This window comes from Bufo bufo, chromosome 7 (genome assembly GCF_905171765.1).
Source record: "Bufo bufo chromosome 7, aBufBuf1.1, whole genome shotgun sequence".
Taxonomy (NCBI): Eukaryota; Metazoa; Chordata; class Amphibia; order Anura; family Bufonidae; genus Bufo; species Bufo bufo.
The window spans coordinates 14,318,942-14,335,912 of NC_053395.1; the positions used below are offsets into that span (position 1 = coordinate 14,318,942).

The window sequence follows — 16,971 nt, forward strand, 5'->3', positions numbered from 1 at the left end:
AGATGAGCCCCGGAGGAATTCAGACGGAACCTACAATGTGAACAGCACCGTGGTCATAATCCCCACCGATGAGGAGAAGGAGCGGATCTTCTCATGTAGGGTCCGACATGTATCTCTACCAGATCCTCTCCAGAAAGACTTCCAGCTGACATATAGAGGTAATGAAGATCTGAAGGTAAACACCACCCAGGCTCCTGCAACACATAACTAAGGTTTTATCACCATTTTGAACTTTGTGCTTTTGATATAGTTTTGCCTTGAAGGGCATTTGTCAGCAGAATCAACTCTACTAAACCAGTAAGACTGACCCTGCTGATTAAAAACCTTCCTCTGATCCATGGCTGCATTAAAAATAAATCTTTTTAGAAATAAGCAAGTTAGGGTTTAAGTGTAAGGGTGGGCCCGAGCGCAACTGTATACACGGACGTTCCCCTCCTCACCTGGATCTGTCAATCAAGTGAATGGAGAGTGCTCCAGGGCAGCAGAGTGGAGGAGCCAAGGTGCACCGAGTGGCGCGGGCCGCCCTCGGTGCACATATACCCTAAGGCTACATTCACACGGCCGTTGTTTAGGTCCGCATCTGAGTCACATTTTTTGCGGCTGGGATGCGGACCCATTCACTTCAGTGGGGCCGCAAAAGATGCGGACAGCTCTCCGTGTGCTGTCGGCATCTGTTGCTCCGTTATGTGGCCACGCAAAAAATAAATAAATAAATAGAACATGTCCTATTCTTGTCCTTTTTGCGGAAAAGAACAGGCATTTCTATAATGGGCCGCCCGCTCCATTCCGCAAATTGCGGAACGTGCACGGGCAGCAGCGGTGTTTTGCTGATCTGCAATTTGCGTACCGCAAAACATGGTGCGGTCGTGTGAATGTAGCTTTATATACATACTTTTTAAAACATGTATTTCTTATATGGATCGGGATAGTAAAGGTTAGTTTTTAATGAGCAGGGTCAGCCCTACAAGGCATAATGGCTGGCTGTATAGGGTTTATCCTGCTGACAGATTTTGATCTAATAAAGTCCATTAGGCTTCTGTATGGGGTGTAAGGACATAAGGCCACATCAGTTTCATGGCATTCACACCAGCCACGTTGAATATTGCAGGACATGTATATTTCTAACTAATCTACTTATAGTTCTATATTTTAACAGATAAAAATGTGACGTCGCAGAATAATATCCTTCTTATCTCAATAATCGCGGCAGTTCTGATTCTGATTATTGCAGTTGTCGTATTCATATGCAAAAAAAGAAGTGAGTATCAGTGAGTACCCGCACTATTCATGTGGCAGATCTGTGTTATTGGCCTGCAGCCTCCTATTAGGGCATGCTCACACAGGGCAGACACGCCGCAGATATTCTGTCCAGGTCATACAGGCAGTTCCGTACCACTGAAGTGAATGAGATGTTAAGTCTCATCCCCACGTTAGAAAAAAGGCTGCATAGAATCCATTCAGAAATGGACCTGCGTTAAATCTGCAGCATGTCACATTAGGTCGCAGTTTTTTACCATTTGTAGTGCACCATATATTAATATTTAGGGCTTTACTGCATCCGGGTCAGGTATTCAGATTCCCCCCACCCCCCGCGACTCAAATTTACATAAAGAGGGGGTAGTTAAGCAGCGAGCGCAATTTGTTTTTACACTAAGCCACTCCTCCAACTCAGCCCAATGCATAACTGTACTCACCCAGTCCCACCTAATAAAATCTATCAGAGGATACACAGCTGTACCAATCCACCTTACGATAAACTAAAGAACCAACTGGTCCTACCTCATCCAGGGTGACGCTGGCGTCGGCGTGATGTCCTCTGGATCAGGAACAAGGTACCTGTGGTGACTGGTAAATACCTACGAGGGGCGCTGTGCTGCCCTGCAAGACTGAGGCATCCCCATGTATAGGAGGGTAATCTAGGACATTTCCCCCTAGTGCTACCACACAGTACTAAGGCCTACATTGTGCCCCCTCACAGTAATTATGCCTACATTTTGGCCCCTTCGCAATAGTTATGTTTTCCTTGTGGCTCCTCACTGTAGTTATGCCCACCCTTGTGCCTATCACATTAGTTTTGCCCACTTTTTTGCCCCTTCACAGTAGTTATGTTCTCCTTGTTGCCGCTCACTGTAGTTGTGCCCATCTTTGTGCCCGTCACAGTAGTTATGCCAACCTTTGTGCCCGTCACAGTAGTTATGCCAACCTTTGTGCTCCTCACAGTAGTTATGCCCACCTTTGTGCTCCTCATAGTAGTTATGTCCACCTTTGTTCCCCTCACAGTAGTTATGTCCACCTGTGTGCCCCTCACAGGTTTGCCCAGTTTGTACCCTCTCACTGTAGTTATGGCCACTTTTGTGCCCCCTCACAGAGTTATGTCCTTGTTGTGGCCCCTTTTGGCCCCCAGTGCACTCTCCAGCTACATGAAAAAAAATAAAAAAAAATACTTACCCACTTCCCTGAGGACGCGCTCCCATACACACATCGCGCTGCTGGCTGTGCAGGAGGCCGATTCCCGGGCTTTCAGCGCTCCTCACACAGCCAGATATACGGCCTGAGGGGGGAAGCACCGGCAGAACAGTGAAGCAGGGAGCAGACGACTCCCTGCTTCAGTATGGATATGAACTGCCCGGGAGTGGAAGGAACTGCTGGGCGGGTGCACCCCCCATCCACCCCCCCAGCCTCTGCACCCGGGGCATGTACCCCGTCTTCCCCATCCCTCATTACACCCCTTCCTAACCAGTCCCTATCCGCTCTATTCACTGGCTACAAAGGCTTACAGGGAAGATTGCCAGCAATCAGACCACAACCCTGGTTATCACCTTGTCACAATGTCGGCTCGGAAGGTCTAATGTCTGGAACGATCTTCCTTCTCTATACAATATACTTTCAATGCATTAACCTATTACAACGTGAAATGCGGGTACAAGAGACATTAGCGCAAGAAATGCAGTCTGTACTTGTAGGTTTGCACATATGTCTGTATTCTGATGTATATGTACAGGAGCTCAGCCTGACCTGCAGAATCAGAACTGACGGTCACCGGACAGCACATTACATGATTATCACTCCACACAATGCTACGAAAAGAAGATGGAAACTGATGAGGCAAAGCGTAGGCTTAAAACGCAATTTCTCTTCACTCAGAAACTGACCTGCGGATTTTCAATCTGCAGCATGTCGCATTATGTCACGTTTCACTATTTGTAAATCCGTTGCAAATGTGACAAGATCGGCATAGAAACATGGATTTAGCTGAGAATATGAATGAATATTTATCTACTGCAATGTAAAGGGGTTGTGCAGCCATCCTCAGGATAGGTCGTCAATATCTGATAGGAGATGTCCCGAGGAGGACGGCGGATGAGTATATTATGGTAGTTACAAATACAGTAAGAACCTCCATGGTGAGCCAAGTATTGCACTGTATTATCCAATGTATTCCTATGAGGCTACATGAAATTGCAATTGTGTAAATTTGATTTTCCTAATGATTATGTGCAATTTTCTACCCACCCGGAAGAAGCAATATTAAAGGGGTTATGCGAGAGTATAAAATATCCCCCCATGTACCGGGCCCCCCACATTGAATATACTTACCTGGGTCCCTGCTCCTGGTCCACGCACCGCCGCTGCTGCTTCTCCTCGTGTATGGATGAAAAGATCCAGTGTCGGGGATGTAGCAGCCAATGGCAGGCAGGGACGAGCTCCCCTAGCATTGCGGGTGACACTAGGAAGGCTCGTCCCTGCCGGCCATTGGCTGCTCCCCCCGACACCAGATGTTTTCATCCGTGCGCGAGGAGAAGCAGCAGCGGCGGGGACCCAGGTAAGTATATTCAATGTTGGGGGCCCGGCATATGGGGGGACATTTTTATACTCTCAGAAAACCCCTTTAAGTTATTTATAAAGAATTTGAATTAAATTTTTTTTTGAAATTCACTCAAAATACCTACTGCATGTGGTAAGTCACCATGGAGCGCGCACCTCAGGTAGTAGAGAACAATATGGCAGAACGTGAGCTGTGGAATCTCATACAGCTATAGGGTTGTCAGGAAAGACAGTAAATGTCACCAGACGGCTGAGGCTACAACCAACACGTGGTCACAGTGAGATACGTGGCAGACAGGAATGTGTCTGATACTTTCCCGTATGTATGACTTTATTACTATTACATCGCCAGGAACGCCTCATCCACAGAGCGGTGATGATCCTCTAACCAGTCCAAATATATCTACCTCGGGTAGTGACAGAAGCACGGGCTCGCCACCGGTGACAGGTGAGTACCAGTGAACGGTACACTGGAGGTCTGTGCTTACATATGCAACGTGCCGGTCCGCAGGGGTAGAACACGCGAGGTGCACGGTGGGTGGAAGTCTACAAACAGTTCATCGGTTACTCATGGTTTAGCAGTCGCCTCCCTGGGCCGGCAGTGCAGTGAAGGGGATTCTCCGGGGCACACTCTATTACATGGGGACACCGGCCAGGTGGTGATCGAGGAGCCCTGGATGGTGATTGGTTGCTGAGTGCTTGTGCGGCTGGGCCTCTGGTTTAGGTTTTGTCGGGACGCCAGCACCTTAATGGTGCAAAATTCTAAGAGTAGTAGTAGTTTGGAGTTAGAAGAATGAGGTAGGTTTGAATCCAAACTGAGAACTTTACTATAACCAGGTTCTTGATAACAGTTCACATCCAGTTATATAACAGTCTCTGATACACATGCAGGTTGGATGTGATGAATCCCAGTAACAGGCTGTACATGTAGTTATGTCTCAGGCTATAGTAGTTAGTTATGTAGTCACTGATACTCAGCTCTTTGCCTTGCTTCAGTCTCAGTTGAGGTAGATCAAGTCTTTATCTTAGAATAACGGTGAGGCTGCCGGAAGCTGATGAATCCTTCACCTAGATACAAAGGAGCCTAGAGCCTACAATAATGGCCTTGTCCTTCCTTTGTCTTTTCCACAATAACTTGCTACTCCGGAAGAGTGAATGGTAGAATACAGACTTCACCTCGGCCTATTTTCCTGGCTTGGCACTGAGATACAAGTAGGCTCCTCTGGGCCGCGAAGCCCAAGAGAGAGAGCTGAGCGGAGAGGGGACCTCTCCTTCCCCCTGCTCCTCACTCCATCTCCTTCTTCAACTCCCACACTCTGAACACCAACTTCTACATTTTACCAACTGACTAACTAGGCCTGAACTGAGCCATCTATACTGTGGTGCTACCCCCATCTAGTGGTGGAATGTATGTAGTGCAGCTGACAGCCTGGTAACAGGGACTTTACATAGGAAAGAAGTACAGCATGATATGTGACACAATAAGCTTTTGCAGTGCCCACGTGCACTAGTGGGACGCTTCACATACTGTACATGAAATGATGAAACTCCATCACATAAAAGAACACAGTTAAAAGCAGGAAAGTGCGGGCACCACACAGATGAATAAGGCAACAGCCATTTCGCGCTACCTGCTCTTTGTCAAGCCTCCCATATTCACTCAAAATGATGGGAGGCTTGACAAAGCGCAGGTTGCACGAAACGGTTGTGTGGTGCCCGCACTTTCCTTCTTTTAACCAGGATAAAGCTGCAAACAGAATTACATGGTGAGGGCCGCTGTTCATTTTTTCTTCATTTGTTGATTTTGCACGGCTAGTTAAGCAGAGCACCACCGTACATCGCATGATAGTAGTGCAGGTGTGAGAACCGTTGGACATTTACCGCACTCAGCACTGCTGACCCCATTCTTTTGCATGGACATATAATTATTTTCTACCTTTTTCCCATTATTATATATTTGCTGTAAGAATTAAGGAGGAAGACAAAACATTTGTGAAATCACATCCTTATATACTGCTGTGTAAATGAACGCCTTCATTGCCCCGAGACCACCAGGAAAATTCATATTAACCATTTCACTGCCCTAGATCACACAGCATTCTGGCCATTAGGGATACAGATATTAACCCCATGACTGCCTTGGGATTCAGACAATAACCTTCACTGTGTTAGTCCCGGATGGTTTTTAATGCTATTTGCCTGGATGCTCTGTGGCCCTTTGCACCATAGATGATTATTTAAGGTCCCTAATAGTGTTGAGCGCGAATATTCGAATAGCGAATATTAATCGCGAATATCGCAGCTTCGCTAATTCGCGAATATTTCGAATATAGTGCTATAGCGCTGAAAACATGATTCCTCCCTGCTTCTTTCTTGTGGGTCAATGAGTCATTGGCCCACAAGCAACTTAAGCAGGAAGGAATCGTGTTTTTATATGGAACAAAAAATGATGAATATTCTAAAAAACAAATATATAGCAATATAGGGAATATATTCGTTATTTAGAATATTCGCCTTTTTTTTTTTCAAACTGTACAGTTGTTCGCATACTCCTCCCCGACAAGCGTCCCCGTCACCATGGGAACGCCTGTGGGTTAGAAAATACCATCGGATCTGAGTTTTCCCTGAGATCGGGAAAACTCAGATCCGATGGTATATTCTAACCCACAGGCGTTCCCATGGTCACAGGGACGCTTGTCGGGGAGGAGTATGCCAAAGTGGAATAACAGTACCGATTTTTTTTAAAAAAAGACGAATATTCTAAATAACGAATATATTCCCTATATTGCTATATATTCGTTTTTTAGAATATTCGTCATATTGTAAAACAAGAATATATAGCAATATAGCGAATATTTGTAAAATACACATATAGACTGCAATTTAGCTAATATAGTGCTAGAGTATTTTTTTTATTAGTGTAAATTTTTTCCAGATCTGAAGTTCAGAAGAGACAAAAAAAATTAGACTATAAAAAAAGATTATAGCACTATATTAGCTAAAATGCAGTCTATATGTGTATTTTACAAATATTCGCTGTCATATTCTAAGACAAGAATATATAGCAATATAGCGAATATTCATAAAATACACATATTAGCCAATAGGAAAGTTGCCTTATACAGTTAAAAGAAAATCGCAATACACAAATAATAAAATCGCATATTATTCGCGATAAATAGTATAATGATGAATATATTGGATTTCGACGAATATAAGACGAATATTCAATCAAATATTCACATAATATTGTGAAATCGAATATGGCACCTCCCGCTCATCACTAGTCCCTAACCGTTCTGTTCAGGGGTACAAATGCTTAGAGGGAACGCTGCCGACAATCAGACAATATCCCTGTGTATCATCTCGTCACAATATCCTGCTTTTAACTGTTTCTGATATTACCGGGATGAACTTGTTTCTCTGCACAGAATAAACTACTGTATACTTCTACAATATCATATGACAACGTGAAATGCGGGCACCAGAAATATTGAGAAGTGGAAACTGTACCTGCAGCGTTGCACATGGGTTTTCTTCACTGAATGCCTTCGTATTCTGTTGTATTTGCACAGGAACTCTGCCTGACCTCCAGATTGGAGAAATAACGGTACCAGAGCTGATACTGAATAAGAGAGCCACGATGGAGTGTGCACTACATAATTATGTTAATGGAAAACACAACACAACATGGTATGAAAAGCAGCACGAAACTGAGGAACCAATACCTGCAAATGATCAACGAAGGGTCCAAACCATAGGCCAAGAAGAATCAGAGTATGGCCTCACCCGTAAAGCCTATCTAATTCTCACCCCAGTAAATCGTTTAGATGTTGGAACAGAATATATCTTCAGAGTGAAGCCTTCAAGGTCTGGGGAGATGATTGAGAGGAGAACAGGGAAACTATCCGTGACCGTGACTGGTAAGTAATCGATGTGACGTTAGTTACGTATACACTGCGTGCAGAATTATTAGGCAAATGAGTATTTTGACCACATCATCCTCTTTATGCATGTTGTCTTACTCCAAGCTGTATAGGCTCGAAAGCCTACTACCAATTAAGCATATTAGGTGATGTGTATCTCTGTAATGAGAAGCGGTGTGGTCTAATGACATCAACACCCTATATTAGGTGTGCATAATTATTAGGCAACTTCCTTTCCTTTGGCAAAATGGGTCAAAAGAAGGACTTGACAGGCTCAGAAAAGTCAAAAATAGTGAGATATCTTGCAGAGGGATGCAGCACTCTTAAAATTGCAAAGCTTCTGAAGCGTGATCATCGAACAATCAAGCGTTTCATTCAAAATAGTCAACAGGGTCGCAAGAAGCGTGTGGAAAAACCAAGGCGCAAAATAACTGCCCATGAACTGAGAAAAGTCAAGCGTGCAGCTGCCAAGATGCCACTTGCCACCAGTTTGGCCATATTTCAGAGCTGCAACATCACTGGAGTGCCCAAAAGCACAAGGTGTGCAATACTCAGAGACATGGCCAAGGTAGGAAAGGCTGAAAGACGACCACCACTGAACAAGACACACAAGCTGAAACGTCAAGACTGGGCCAAGAAATATCTCAAGACTGATTTTTCTAAGGTTTTATGGACTGATGAAATGAGAGTGAGTCTTGATGGGTCAGATGGATGGGCCCGTGGCTGGACTGGTAAAGGGCAGAGAGCTCCAGTCCGACTCAGACGCCAGCAAGGTGGAGGTGGAGTACTGGTTTGGGCTGGTATTATCAAAGATGAGCTTGTGGGGCCTTTTCAGGTTGAGGATGGATTCAAGCTCAACTCCCAGTCCTACTGCCAGTTTCTGGAAGACACCTTCTTCAAGCAGTGGTACAGGAAGAAGTCTGCATCCTTCAAGAAAAACATGATTTTCATGCAGGACAATGCTCCATCACACGCGTCCAAGTACTCCACAGCGTGGCTGGCAAGAAAGGGTATAAAAGAAGAAAATCTAATGACATGGCCTCCTTGTTCACCTGATCTGAACCCCATTGAGAACCTGTGGTCCATCATCAAATGTGAGATTTACAAGGAGGGAAAACAGTACACCTCTCTGAACAGTGTCTGGGAGGCTGTGGTTGTTGCTGCACGCAATGTTGATGGTGAACAGATCAAAACACTGACAGAATCCATGGATGGCAGGCTTTTGAGTGTCCTTGCAAAGAAAGGTGGCTATATTGGTCACTGATTTGTTTTTGTTTTGTTTTTGAATGTCAGAAATGTATATTTGTGAATGTTGAGATGTTATATTGGTTTCACTGGTAAAAATAAATAATTGAAATGGGTATATATTTGTTTTTTGTTAAGTTGCCTAATAATTATGCACAGTAATAGTCACCTGCACACACAGATATCCCCCTAAAATAGCTAAAACTAAAAACAAACTAAAAACTACTTCCAAAAATATTCAGCTTTGATATTAATGAGTTTTTTGGGTTCATTGAGAACATGGTTGTTGTTCAATAATAAAATTAATCCTCAAAAATACAACTTGCCTAATAATTCTGCACTCCCTGTATATATGTCACTCGTGTTACATCCGTGCTTCACTGACACTGAACAGCTGAAAAATAGTTTTCAAAGCATCTCTTCTTAATGATCCGTGAAGCATGGATGAAATATGAATGGCATCCGGACCCACAGACTACAATGGACGTGATGGATCCGTGAAAACGGACAAAATAGAGCGTGCATCTATGCTAAAAACACTGACCCACGGACCGTGCTAAAACACTGATGTCTGAATACACACATTAAAATGAATGGGGACGTGTGCTGTCCGCGGAGAACACGTACAGCACACGTCCGTGAAACACTGACGTGTGAATGAGGCTTGACTGAGAGCGAACAGAGCGCTTGGTTTCCTTCTTTTAATCCTTTCAGCTGCAGATCTGCCAAATCCCAGGCACCTGTTCTGTCATCCAGGATGGTCAGACTACCTGCCGCATACTGCGCATTTGACAATCCAAGGCATTTCCTGCTGCTCACAGGAGCAATGCTGTCCAATCGGAGGGCAGGACTGGACAAGTAGTAAGCGTCTCGGACTGCCAAATGCACAGTGTACATCGGCCTGAGAGGCGGTGTGACCAGGAATCGGCAGATCGGCAACTAAAAAGAGGAAAATGAAGGACCCGAGTAAATGTCCTGTTCAGGCCCCAGTTACTGCGATTTTTTTCTTCTTCTTGAACCCAGGTCACGTTAACGATCACTGAGATGCAGGCTTTTGTAGTACGTAGTATCCCTCACAGTGCCATGTGTATGTCACCATTGGTCCTGTGGAGTGTGGATGTGATTGACAGGCACACATCTGCATGAACAGCCGGGGCTGAAGAAAACTCTTCGGCTATTCGGCCACACGTTCAGGTTTCTGATGCAGTCCTGGAAGCAGAAATCAGGAGTCTATCAGAAAAGGAGAGAAAGGACAGGAACAAATGTTTCCTCTTTTTTCAATTCACTCCAAAACTGCCTGCAGAATCCGTACTGTGCGGCCGTACCCTTAAAGAATGTCATCATAGCTTTTCTGTGGCGATTTGGGTTGGAGGTGCACTTGCATCATATGGCAGCCCTCTTCCCAGGGCATATCAGCAGCCATTAGGCAGAGTAAAATTTAAAGGAAGTCTGTCACCTCATTTTCACCAATATAACTAACAACACTGCCCCATAGAAAATTGCAAACGCTTTCCAAGCATCCCTGTGTGCACTATGTGTCTGTATTCCATGTCCAGAAAAAGCATTTATTCTGCTGGAAAACAGCTCCCATTTCCCCATCTGAAAGTGAAAACAGCTTTCACTCCTGACTCGATTTCTAATGGCTATATCTTCTGATATAGTAGATATAATGCTGTGGTTCTGGTATTGTTTGAAAGCTTAGAATGCCAGCTTACAAACAAGGTCAAATTTCTAGCTGGTACCAATTCTAAGATTTGAGCAGCTAAAGCAGCGCTCCCCTCTTCAGTCTGGTTTGCTTTGGGCACTTGGGAGCTGTTTTCCAGCAGAATAAAAGTGCTTTTCGTGGACATGGAATACAGACACATAGTGCACACAGGGATGCTTGGAATGTGTCTGCAATCTTCTGTGGTACAGTTCTCTTAGATATATTGGTGACAATAAGGTGACAGACTCCCTTTAAAAGTAATTTTTATGTCACTGTTGATTATGAAAATATCTAGAAACAAGCATGATACGGTCAGTTCACAAAAAAGTCTACATGAAGCCTTAGCCTTACATGTTTGTCTGATGGTCCTGCTTCCAACTATTTCTAAATCAGAATGATAATGATCTGCAAATAACAGTCCTGAAGTGGAGCCTGGTGGCAATGTACACTGGAGATCATACATCATCTCTATTAGCCTGATACTTGTAATAACCACATACTGTATGTGTCTTTAGTATTAGCTCTGAACTAAGATTGTTCTATTTCATGCAGAACAAAGACCATTACCCAATTATAAAAGTCCAGAAAAAGTCACTTCACCAAAGTTACCAGAAGCATATGACCAGAGACAGACCCCACATAAAGAGACCGTAGAAGAGAGACATATACAGGAGCCGAGGTGGGAGGGCAGAGAAGGCTTGTGTCCAGTCAATGAATCAATTCATGAAGAAGAGAAGCAGGAAATGCCGGCACCAGATCATAACGTGGAAAAAGAAAGTGATGAATTGGGGGAATACGATAACAGTGAAGGTACAAGGACAAATGGAAATATCAGAGCAGTGTGTCCAGCTAATGAAGCACCTGGAGAAGAAAGGACTGAAGGCCATTCACTACCCACCAATAAACTATCTCATGGAAAGAAGACTGGTGACTTAGAGGAACGTTCTACCGGTAAAGACGAAGAAGAACTGGACCAGAAGAAAGAGAAGGAAGAAACATCACATCTCCTCAATAAACCAATTGATGAGGAAGAATCATCATTATCGGAGCAGGAGGAGGACAACGAAGAGACTTCACTAATGAACACCAAACTTGACACTGGATTAGATAAGAGTTCCTCTTAAAAAAAAGAGTAAAAATGAATAGTGATGGCGTCTACATAGACAATCGGTTGAAGATGAGACTATATATACAAACTAAGAAGACAGGTTGGCATTCGCAGGAGGTGCTCAAACCCACATGCAGTTGTGCATATATATAGGGGAGCAAATCCTGCACTTGTGGCCCGTTGCTAATGGCAATCCCCCGCAAAATACATACGGTGGAGGATGCCCGCGGCGAACCACAAGTACCACAATAGACATCCTACACAAGGTAACAAGTGCGGATGTCATAATTAATATAACAATATAACAAAACAATAACAAAGACAGGTGCACTCTGCAGTCTCAAGACTGCAGAGTACAACTGTCTTTGTTATTGTTTTGTTATATTGAAGATGAGACTAAGCTGCTAAACAATACAAAATCTGATTAACCCCTTCATTACTGATAGGTTTTTAGTATCATTGCCAGACAGGTTTTTGAGGTTCATTTACTGTCTAGGAGTATTTATAATGATGGGCTCCAGATTAGGATAATAACGCCCCTCTGGGCACTGTACGGGGGAGTTCCTGGGGTCCAGAGAAGGATAATAACGCCCCTCTGGGCACCTTGGACACTCATTTGCATAACATAAAAAGTGGATTTTATCGCTAATGAAATCATGAAACAAAAAATGAAGACTACAGCAAGAAATAAGGTATTTTATTGTACATGGCAGTAGTGACACCTTAATATGCTCAAACCAGGTGACAGATTCCCTTTAAGAGGGCAAGGTGCAGTGGTGGTCAATGTTAAGGGGCCGGGCCTCTGTGGAGATCACTGGTAAGGGGGTGGGCTGCTGTGGTGGTCAATGTTAAGGTGGAGGCGTGCTGTAGAAGTCACTATTATGGGGGACACTGTCGATGTCTTTTAACCTCACACAAACATTAAATGAAATAGTCTAAATATACCCGTGTGGAGCCGGGTCATCCTGCTAGTAACCTATATTTATATAGCACCAGCCTAATGAGAAGATACAATCTACTTTCATTGAATAAAAATATATTAGATGGCTTTTATATTTAGATCTTGTTTGAGCAGTAGTCTCCTCCAACCATCTCTATGTTTTGGCTTGATAATTCTTTTTAATATGTTTAATGTTTAGGTGATGATCAATATGTAAAATGTGTTGGTCAGCTTCTGGTAAACTCTTTCATTTAGTGCTGAGCTATTCCATGATAATGCAGTGTGTAGCTGGCCAGCTAGGACCTGTCCTAGGTTGCTCGTATAGCTTATATGTGTATACAGCTGGACCTGCCAATAGCCTTAATACAGTTCCTATGTTTGTGTGTTAAAGACAAAAGCAGAGTTATTTACAGTGACTTCATGTTTGTCATATAACTGTTATATATATTGTGTTCACAGAAGCAGAAAAAGATAATATGCCTTTAACCACCTCCCGTCCGCCCATAGGATATAAACGTCCGGGAGGTGGATCTCTATTTCTGAATGGACGTTCCAGAACGTCCGTTCAGAAAGTGCAGCTGGACGCTAATCGTGCAGCTGCTGATCGGGTTGCCCGCTGTCAGTGACAGCAGGGCAACCCAGAGAGAAGGCAGGGACAGTGCCCAGGTGTCCCTGCCTTCTGGATCGCTGCATACACAGCGCTTACCGAGCGCTGTGTATACAGAGCAGGAAGCGCTATGCGCTTCCTGTTCCGGCCCGGCGGTCATGTGACCGCCGTGACCGGAGTGTGCAGGAGCTGTGTGAGGTCTTTCAGAGACCTCGATCAGCCCTGCACCGAGGCTGTACAGCGCAGTATTGCTGCTGTACAGCCTCTCTGGGGGGTGTATTTCCACTGTAACTGGGGCTACTATGTCAGCCCCAGTTACAGGAGAAATCAACAGTGGAAAAAAAAAGAAAAAGTGAAGTAAATGTCCCCCAGAGGTCTTGTATGACCTTATGGGGGACGAAAAGTGTAAAAAAAAAATAAAAAAAAATAAAGGGTTGAAAAAATAAAATAAAAAAAAGTTTTACATGTAAAAATAAAATAGACATATTTGGTATTGCCGCATCCGTAAAAAAACAGCTCTATAAAAATATCACATGACCTAACCCCTCAGGTGAACACCGTAAAAAAAAAAAAAAAAACTGTGTCAAAACAAGCAATTTTTGTCACCTTACATCACAAAAGGTGCAACATCAAGAGATCAAAAATGCGTATGTCCCACAAAATGGTACCAATAAAACCGTCACCTCATCCCGCAAAAAATGAGCCCCTACATAAGAAAATCTCTCAAAAAATAAAAAAACTATAGCTCTTAGAACATGGAGACACTAAAACATCATTTTTTTGGTTTCAAAAATGCTATTATTGTGTTAAAGTGAAACAAATAAAAAAAGTATACATATTAGGTATTGCCGCGTCCGTAAAAACCAGCTCTATAAAAATATCACATGAGCTAACCCCTCAGGTGAACACCGTAAAAAAAAAAAAAAAAAAAATTTCAAAACAAGCAATTTTTGTCACCTTGCATCACAAAAGGTGCAACACCAAGTGATCAAAAACGCGTATGTCCCACAAAATGGTACCAATAAAACCGTCACCTCATCCCGCAAAAAATGAGCCCCTACATAAGAAAATCTCTCAAAAAATAAAAAAAATATAGCTCTCAGAACATGGACACATTAAAACATAATTTTTTTGTTTCAAAAATGCTATTATTGTGTAAAACTTTAATAAATGAGAAAAAGTATACATATTAGGTATCACCATGTCCGTAACAATCTGTTCTATAAAAATGTCACTTGACTGAACCCCTCAGATGAACGCTGTAAAAATAAATAAATAGAAACTGTGCTAAAACAACCAATTTTTTGGTCACCTTGCCCCATAAAGTGTTATAATGAATGATCAAAAAATCATATGTACCCAAAAATTGTACTAATAAAACTGGCACCTTATCCCCAAGTTTCCAAAATGGGGTCACTTTTTGGGAGTTTCTACTGTAAGGGTGCATCAGGGGGCTTCAAATGGGACATGGCATCTAAAAACCATGTGGAGTTCCTTTTCTTCTGCGCCCTGCCGTGTGCCCATACAGCAGTTTATGACCACATGTGGGGTGTTTCTGTAAACCGCAGAATCTGGGTAATAAATATTGAGTTTTGTTTGGCTGTTAACCATCGATGTGTTAAAGAAAAAATTGGATTAAAATGGAAAATCTGCCAAAAAAGTGAAATTTTAAAATTTGATCTCCATTTTCCTTTAATTCTTGTGGAACGCCTAAAGGGTTAACAAAGTTTGTAAAATCGGTTTTGAATACCTTGAGGGGTGTAGTTTCTACAATGGGGTCATTTATGGGGGTATCCACTATGTAGGCCCCACGAAGTGACTTCAGACCTGAAATGTTCCTTAAAAAGTGGGTTTTGGCAATTTTCTTAAAAATTTGAAGAATTGCTTCTAAACTTCTAAGCCTTCTAACGTCCTAAAAAAATAAAATGACATTTCCAAAATGATTCCAACATAAAGTAGACATATGGGGAATGTTAAGTAATAAATATTTTATGAGGTATCACTTTCTGTTTTAAAAGTAGAGAAATTGAAATTTAGAAAATTGCTAATTTTTCAAATTTTTTGGTAAATTTGGGATTTTTTCATAAATAAAGGTGAAATATTTTGACTCAAATTTATGACTTAGTGTAGTGACTGGCACAGGGTGGAGGTATTAGTGTAGTGACTGGCACAGGGTGGAGGTATTAGTGTAGTGACTGGCACAAGGTGGAGGTAATAGTGTAGTGACTGGCACAGGGTGGAGGTATTAGTGTAGTGACTGGCACAGGGTGGAGGTATTAGTGTAGTGACTGGCACAGGGTGGAGGTATTAGTGTAGTGACTGGCACAGGGTGGAGGTATTAGTGTAGTGACTGGCACAGGGTAGAGGTATTAGTGTAGTGACTGGCACAGGGTGGAGGTATTAGTGTAGTGACTGGCACAAGGTGGAGGTAATAGTGTAGTGACTGGCACAAGGTGGAGGTAATAGTGTAGTGACTGGCACAGGGTGGAGGTATTAGTGTAGTGAACACGTCCAGCAGCAATACCCTAGTACATGATACAATGTCCAAATTTTATGAGAAAACTATACCTAAATAGTCAAAATCGGGTGGGCCACAGCCAGATCCAGCATACTGGGTGAATGGTAGGGAAGGTATCCCTGCCACTACTGCCCTAAACTGGTCCTATGCCCAGGGACGTCCCCTGATGGTGGGGACTCCCTGTCCTCGTACCTAGCCTCAAACTCCTGTCTGGCCCTATAGAGGTGACAGGTAGAGTGATGCTGGTACCAAAAGTGACCCCCCGATAAGTGACTAGCACAAAAACAAAACAAAGATAGAGACACAAAGGTGTCCACTATATACATCCCTCGTGACCGATTGCCAGGAGGTACAGGGTCCACCTAGGGGTTAAAAATACGCAAACAGAACATACGCACAAAGAACAAACTAATAAGATGCTATAGTGATATGTTATAGATACAGAAACGACCCCACAGGGCACAGGGTGGAGGTATTAGTGTAGTGACTGGCACAGGGTGGAGGTATTAGTGTAGTGACTGGCACAGGGTGGAGGTATTAGTGTAGTGACTGGCACAGGGTGGAGGTATTAGTGTAGTGACTGGCACAAGGTGGAGGTAATAGTGTAGTGACTGGCACAGGGTGGAGGTATTAGTGTAGTGACTGGCACAGGGTGGAGGTATTAGTGTAGTGACTGGCACAAGGTGGAGGTATTAGTGTAGTGACTGGCACAGGGTGGAGGTATTAGTGTAGTGACTGGCACAAGGTAGAGGTAATAGTGTAGTGACTGGCACAGGGTGGAGGTATTAGTGTAGTGACTGGCACAGGGTGGAGGTATTAGTGTAGTGACTGGCACAGGGTGGAGGTATTAGTGTAGTGACTGGCACAAGGTGGAGGTATTAGTGTAGTGACTGGCACAGGGTGGAGGTATTAGTGTAGTGACTGGCACAGAGTGGAGGTATTAGTGTAGTGACTGGCACAGGGTGGAGGTATTAGTGTAGTGACTGGCACAAGGTGGAGGTATTAGTGTAGTGACTGGCACAAGGTGGAGGTATTAGTGTAGTGACTGGCACAGGGTGGAGGTATTAGTGTAGTGACTGGCACACTGTGGAGGTATT

General features: G+C 43.4%; 2 protein-coding genes across 3 annotated transcripts in view; both read left to right on the forward strand.

Annotated features, from left to right (window-relative positions):
• LOC121008695 overlaps positions 1-16,971 on the forward strand; it is a 99,034-nt gene that overhangs the window by 11,532 nt on the left and 70,531 nt on the right. The gene's annotated exons all lie outside the window — the stretch shown is intronic.
• Positions 63-12,274, forward strand: LOC121007655. 2 transcript variants are annotated; one of them, XM_040439745.1, is made up of 6 exons: positions 63-158; positions 1,141-1,262; positions 4,178-4,273; positions 7,401-7,748; positions 11,254-11,878; positions 12,200-12,274. In XM_040439745.1, exons 4-5 carry the CDS (start codon positions 7,469-7,471, stop codon positions 11,823-11,825), a joined length of 852 nt encoding a protein of 283 aa, XP_040295679.1. In that variant the 5' UTR covers positions 63-158; positions 1,141-1,262; positions 4,178-4,273; positions 7,401-7,468; the 3' UTR covers positions 11,826-11,878; positions 12,200-12,274. The 2 variants fall into 2 exon arrangements, with proteins under 2 accessions (XP_040295679.1, XP_040295678.1); XM_040439744.1 differs by lacking the exons at positions 63-158; positions 1,141-1,262 and having other exon boundaries at positions 3,982-4,273.